General features: G+C 34.8%; 1 protein-coding gene across 1 annotated transcript in view; it reads left to right on the forward strand.

Annotated features, from left to right (window-relative positions):
* The window catches only part of PRDM5 (PR/SET domain 5), a 218,960-nt gene extending 213,785 nt beyond the window's left edge, over positions 1 to 5,175 (forward strand). The window contains 1 exon segment of the mRNA XM_073237106.1: positions 1,813 to 5,175. Coding sequence (XP_073093207.1) covers positions 1,813 to 1,977 — 165 coding nt within the window. The 3' untranslated portion in view covers positions 1,978 to 5,175.
* Positions 5,176 to 6,412: the final 1,237 nt, after the last annotated feature.

The raw sequence follows: 6,412 nt of genomic DNA on the forward strand, positions 1-6,412 counted from the left end.
GTTCTGGAAAATTATCCTATTCCCTTGCAGAATCACCTATATAGTACAAGGGACTGCTACTCTTTAGAATAGCTGTGTTCTCTTTGAATTCCACCTGTGGCAGCTATTGGCTTCTTCTTAGTAACATGTTTCTTCTTCCCAATCTGAGAATGATTCTTCTTGCCAGATAATATGAAAGAGAATAAAATAGACACTAACATTTATTGTATGTTTGCAATATAGCATCCATTTACATAGATTACCTCATCTAATCTTTGTAATAATCCTATGAAGTAACATATGGTCATTTTACAGGTGAGGGAACTGAAGTTAAAAGGCATATAGTTTGTCAATTTAAACTTCCTTACTAGTAAGTGATAGAATCAGAATTCAAACCTAGTTTAGTTAAATAAACAAGTACTTATTGAGTGCTTACTCTGCATAGACATGTCTTACTCCTTAGGTTATATGAATGAAGAAAACAGAAAGATTCCTACCTTCACAGATCTGAGATCAGGGTACCAGTCGTTGAATTTTGGATGAGGGCTCTCTTCCTGCACATGCCCTCATGTGGCCTTCCTTGCTGTGTGCCTGCAGAGAGATCTGTGTCTCTTCCTATTTTTATAAGGTCATTAATCCCATAGCGGGAGTTCTGCCCTCATGACCTCACCTAACCTAATAATTTCCCAAAGGTTCCATCTCTAAATAACATCACATTGAGAATTGGAGCTTTAACTTTTGAATTTGGAGAAGGGGACAAACATTCAATCCCCAGCAGACTCTAAAGCTTATTTTCTTTATAGCATCCTATGCTGCTACTTATCTATAATTCAAAGTACGTAATTATTGTATGATTCCCTTTCCTTTACAAATTGGGGGCCTATGCCTTGCTATGAATGTAAAAATCCTCCTTCCTCCTTGAAGAGAGAGAGCCAATTTTTTAGCCGCTTTACTATTTTCAGAATCTTCATCTCATTCAGAACTCTAGCTTTCTTCCAGTATTTTTACAAGCCATTCTCTCATTATGTTCATTTTTTTCATGGTATTTTCACTTTACATATGCTTTATTTCATAACATATGTGCTTTTTGAAGAATTTCTTGTAATTGGAATTTTTGTGAATAATACCAAACTTGGAATGCAAATTTGCTATGTAGAGATTTCCACCCTTTTATGACTTTAATGATTATGCCTTACATCTTCTGTATTTATTTACTATTTATAATTATTGGGCTGTTTAATTTCTGTTGAGCCAGCTGGTGATGTGAGAGAGTTTATATGGAGTAAACATGTTAGATTCCTTAGTTAAATGAAATATGTATAAGAAATAAGGAATTGCAATAGTAGGTAATAAAATTCCACTCAGGATGCTAAAGCAGTGTTAGTCTTGTACTTCACAAATGATACTAAATTAAAGGGATCACTGGTGAGACACAGTGTCTTGTGCCATTTAAAGACATGACCTCTAGACCATAAGGCATTTTGTTTAAGAGGTTTAACATGAAATTGTCAATATGCTCAATATGAGGAAAAATATACTGTTTCCAGGGAGTTATATCTCTAGAGGTGTTTAATACTTGGGGAAGGGAGGACTTTGGGGTTGCAGAGGACACACATTAAATGCAAACAACTATCGAGAACTAGAATTGATTTTCTTTATCCATTAGTTTGGGTGTTAAATTTCATTTATTTCAAGATCAGTTTTTTGTTCTTAATGCCTATTGCTACATACTTGATAATAGGAATTTGCACAATGTATATTTTATAAATGATAAATTGGTGTATCTTCAGGTTTTTCACTATAATATGATTGGTATCTTTGGGTCTTTTCTAGGTTTGTGACTTGGCATTTAGCCTGAAGAAAATGCTGATCCGACACAAGATGACTCATAATCCCAATCGTCCACTGGCAGAATGCCAGCTTTGCCATAAGAAGTTTACTAGAAATGACTACCTCAAAGTGCACATGGACAATATCCACGGCGAACCTGACAGCTAATGGTAGCTGTAAAGGAATTGAACCACTCAGAAAGGCTCCTAATATGAAACCCAGATTTCCCTCACCTGCTTAGCACAGCAGAGTATCCAAAGTAATTCACTGGTCTCATAACTCTTATTTGCCTACCTTCAGAGTCCATAGTTGCATATGCAAAAACAAAAAAACAAAAAACCCTACTTTTACTAAGGAATGGTACAAATGGGAAAAAAATAACTTTATCGCCTTGCAAAATGCTACTTGTGCTCTGTTTTATAAAAATGGAAAAAGGATTCATGGCTCTCCTTCTTGGCCATTTCTCTGTAATGAAGGTTAACATACTCCCTGTTAGGCCTTTTTATTGTTAGCTTTGTGTGTGTGTGAGGGTGTGTGTGTCTGTGTGTCTGTGGGTGCACATGTGCACATGCTGATTATTGTACCCTGTCATTACTAATATAGCCAGAAAGAAATTAAGATATACAAGATATTTTACTGCAGGTAAGGATAAAGACAAGAGTTTTCAAAGTCTCAAGTATTATAACTGGATAAAACTTGCTATTTGATAAAGAGGTATTTAAGAACTAAAATGTCTATTGCAATATTGCTCATTTTAGACAGTTCTTAGGAGACATTATTTCCTCTCCTCATTTAGATGCAGATATTCATGATCTGGAATACTTTCATAAGATCTATATAAAAACAACCATGACACTTAAATATTTACCAAGATGATCCTCCTGAGTTTATACCAGTTACCCTTAGAAATTAACAATCTACAAATGTATATATCTAAAAATTGAAGCAGAATAGGTTTTCAATATTTGCTGACTAATGGAAAGGCAGTACAGCAGTACCGTTAAATATTAGTTATGATAAACCTAGCTCTTTAGCTTCTCATTCCCTAAAAGTACACAGAACTTGTTCCTGCAGGTATAATAGATTCCTCAGAGCATTCACTTTCTGTTTCGCAAAAGACATTTGCCAGAGTCTTGGCAGTAGGTGATTGTGAAACAGTTTTGATTTACCCTCAGTCATCCTATATAATTAGGAATCCAGAATAAAAAAATACAAAGCCTGGCAATTGTTATGTTTGAAAATATCACTGATGCTTGAGGGAAATTAAGGCAAGAAGCTTAATTTCTTCCTCTAGGTTACATTTCAATAATATACTTAAGAGCAACATATAATGAGCAGCTTGTTTTGGGAGACAATAGGATAAAATGTAGTAGTAGTGTCAGAATAGCCTGGAGGAATCCAAAAATGAGAAGATAATTCATGAAGCCCAAATCTTGAACTTCTCTATTTGCAGTCCACTCAAAAGAGAGCAAGTATAATTTTAAGGAAGTTATTCTATTATAGTGATTTAAGAAGAAAGGTTGTCAGAAGATATGGTTCCTTATCGTCAGGAATCTCATTTTAGAATTGTATTTATGCTCAGTTTCAGTTTTAAAAAGAAACATAAAGATTCAATATTGATATATAAACTATAAAATACTAAATTTGAAACTCAGAAGTGATAACTTTAAAAAGTATAAATCCCAGATTATAATTTAGAAGATAACAAGTATGGTTATATAGAGTATTTTGTATCTGAAATTATAGACTATGTTTTAAAAAATAGACTTTGGCCTTGTTTCTCAATATGTCATTTGTTTCAACAGTATATTTTTAGATCTGAAGTGTTTTCAATTTAACATGACACTGCGCTTACTATGATTTGAATATAAAAGGACAGCTGTAAAATGTGGTAGTGTGTGTTATTCAAACACGTCTGTTCATTCCTCTGGGTGCTGCCTTCTTTGTATGGGATTCTTCATATCCCAATTACGTGGTGAATGTGAAAGTCGAAAAGAAGCCAAAGACCAATTTTTCATAATTTCAGTGACACAATTTCCAGGGCTGCTGGGGAGGTCGCCCTCACACCCATGTTGTTGCCGTCCTGCCAAGGAAATTGATGAGGGAGAAGTGCTGGGTCTCTTCAAAGCACTGAACCCCAAACAGGTCCTTACACAACTATTTGCATACTGTCACCTTTTACCCAAAGGTGATCATTTATGAGCTTTTCAGATGTATTTGTATTTGAGTACTGCAACTTTTAAGTCACTTAGCAGTAACAAAAAAGATGAGAATTTATTTTTCCATGTTTCGATTGGGAAATTGAGAATATAAACAGTCATAGGTGAAAAGTCTTATAGACAAGGTGGAGTACAGGTGCCCCTTCTGAAGTCTTTCTCTTCTTTCCTGCTATAAAAGATTGTGATTCAAGTGCTTTCTTGGGAAAAGGCCAAACTGTCAGGTGCCCATGAAGTCAGGGCTAAGTAATTTGAATAGGTATTCAGTAATACAGGTAAGTTCAGATACACTTTTGTAATTACTATCTTTGGATATTAACATTCAAGATATCCTTCTGGTTTGACAATCACTGGCTGATACTATGTTCCTTTCTTCCTCCTCTTTTGTTGTTGACTACATGGAAGATTATTCATTAATCATGATCAACAGTTCATAAAAGTATTACTAACTGGTGGTTGATTTTGGGGCTACACACTATAGTTAAAATGCTACATTTAAGAAACATAGTTCTATATTGTATATATGTGTGTCTGCAGAGGATCACTTTTATGTAATGCTTATATGTGCAGGTATATTACTTTGCTCAAAACTCTTCTGACCTGTTGCAGCCAGCTCATCTTATGAATGTGAACATGGGCCACAGGTCTTATAGCCTTAGTTTGTATAGTAGACTTTGTGTGCTGCTCATCCCTCCCAAAGCTGGATGAGAGGCTGAGAGAGAGAATAGGGACTAGAGATACTCATTTTTACCTTCACAAATCTAAATGTTACCTGTGAAAAATCCTGCGGTTGTAAATATATGGAGCTGGGTAGATAGAAGGAAGTGTGCCTCTTTTTTAAAGTGTAGTTGATACAGAATATTATGTGGGTTTCAGGTGAACAACGTAGTGATTTGACAGTTAAAATGCTCACCACAGTAAGTGTAGTTACCATCTGTCCCCATACAAAGATACTACACAATTATTGACCATATTTCCTATTCTGTACTTTTCATCTCCATGAATAATGTATTTCATAATTGGAACTCTGTACCTTTTTATCCCCTTCACCTCTGCCTCCTCAAATCCCTAAGGTTTTATCACAAATATTGAGGATTATTTGTGTGTATATCAATGTAGCATTTGTAAATAAAATGAAGCTTCAATTGCATTTTTGTTTTATTATAAATCTATATAAAATCACTGCCACAGTTGGTGTTCCCATTGTAATTGTGCTACTTACAGTTCTATAGTAAAATACAAATGAATGTTTTTAAAGCTGTTTTTAATGAAAGAAGAAAATATAATAATTGACATTACTCCCGGGCTTCAAGCTTCTATAGTTCACTTCTAAGCACTTCTTTATTGGGAACATCTCAAAAGTTAAGCCAAGTTGGTGTCAGGGCAATAAGAGAGAACACCTTCCTTACACCTCTTCTCATTCTTGGTCAGACATAAACAACATGTGAAAAGGAACGTCACAGAGAATGAAAGAAATCCGATCTAGAGGAGCATCTCCAAGCGACAGTATCCTGATGTTCTCAAATATAATTTGAAAGTGATAAAGTTACAGCTAAGGTTATAGTATTCCTTTTTTTTTTAAGTAGAGTTTCATCATCTTGGTGTTGCCCCATTCTTGTGAGGTTTCCCTGATAGAAAAATATCATTATCAGCATCATCATGAATCTTCAAGTAGTGGATTTAGAAATGATGCATTTGTTGAACTTTGATGTCTCAGAATTGGCTGAGATACTTGTTCTTCAGAGCTGACTTCCATAGGTTTGACAACCTTGGGCTCAAACTATGTTATCACCCTAGGCTGTTAATTTGCTGTATGACAGAATAAAAAATTAACTCTGGCCCCTTCAGTTGGGCCATGTCATAATATTCTAGATTTCCTAAGGCCTGTGAAAAGTGCAGAATGCAACAGCTGTCTTACACTGAAATGGTGCTGCTTATCCAGTATCTAAATTTATTTTCACCTTTAAAAAAAATGCTTAACATGGTACTGTAAGAGAAATGTTTATATTTGTTACAAGATAGGCTACCTAAATATTTTATGGCATTTTTAACTTGCAAATCCTACAAGCATTTCGGTAATTAAAACAAGTTTTAATTCCTTGGGTCCTTGACACCTTGGCATATTGCATAGCAGGAGGAAATTGATCTGAAACTTTTAAGTAATGTTGATGATATTTACATAATGGAAATTGGACCACTGAAACTTGATCATCTAAATTAATGTAAAGGAGCTCATATTAAATGTCACTGTTTCTGACAACTGTAGACTTACTATGAATTAACTACATTTAGAAAGTACCAAAAAATCCACTGGCTTCTGAAAAATAATATAAATATGAAAAGAATCCCAGCTCACACCAGACACTTGAATCAACCCCTTACATCAT

The sequence above is a fragment of the Manis javanica genome, chromosome 5, assembly GCF_040802235.1.
Source record: "Manis javanica isolate MJ-LG chromosome 5, MJ_LKY, whole genome shotgun sequence".
In the NCBI taxonomy this organism is placed as follows: Eukaryota; Metazoa; Chordata; class Mammalia; order Pholidota; family Manidae; genus Manis; species Manis javanica.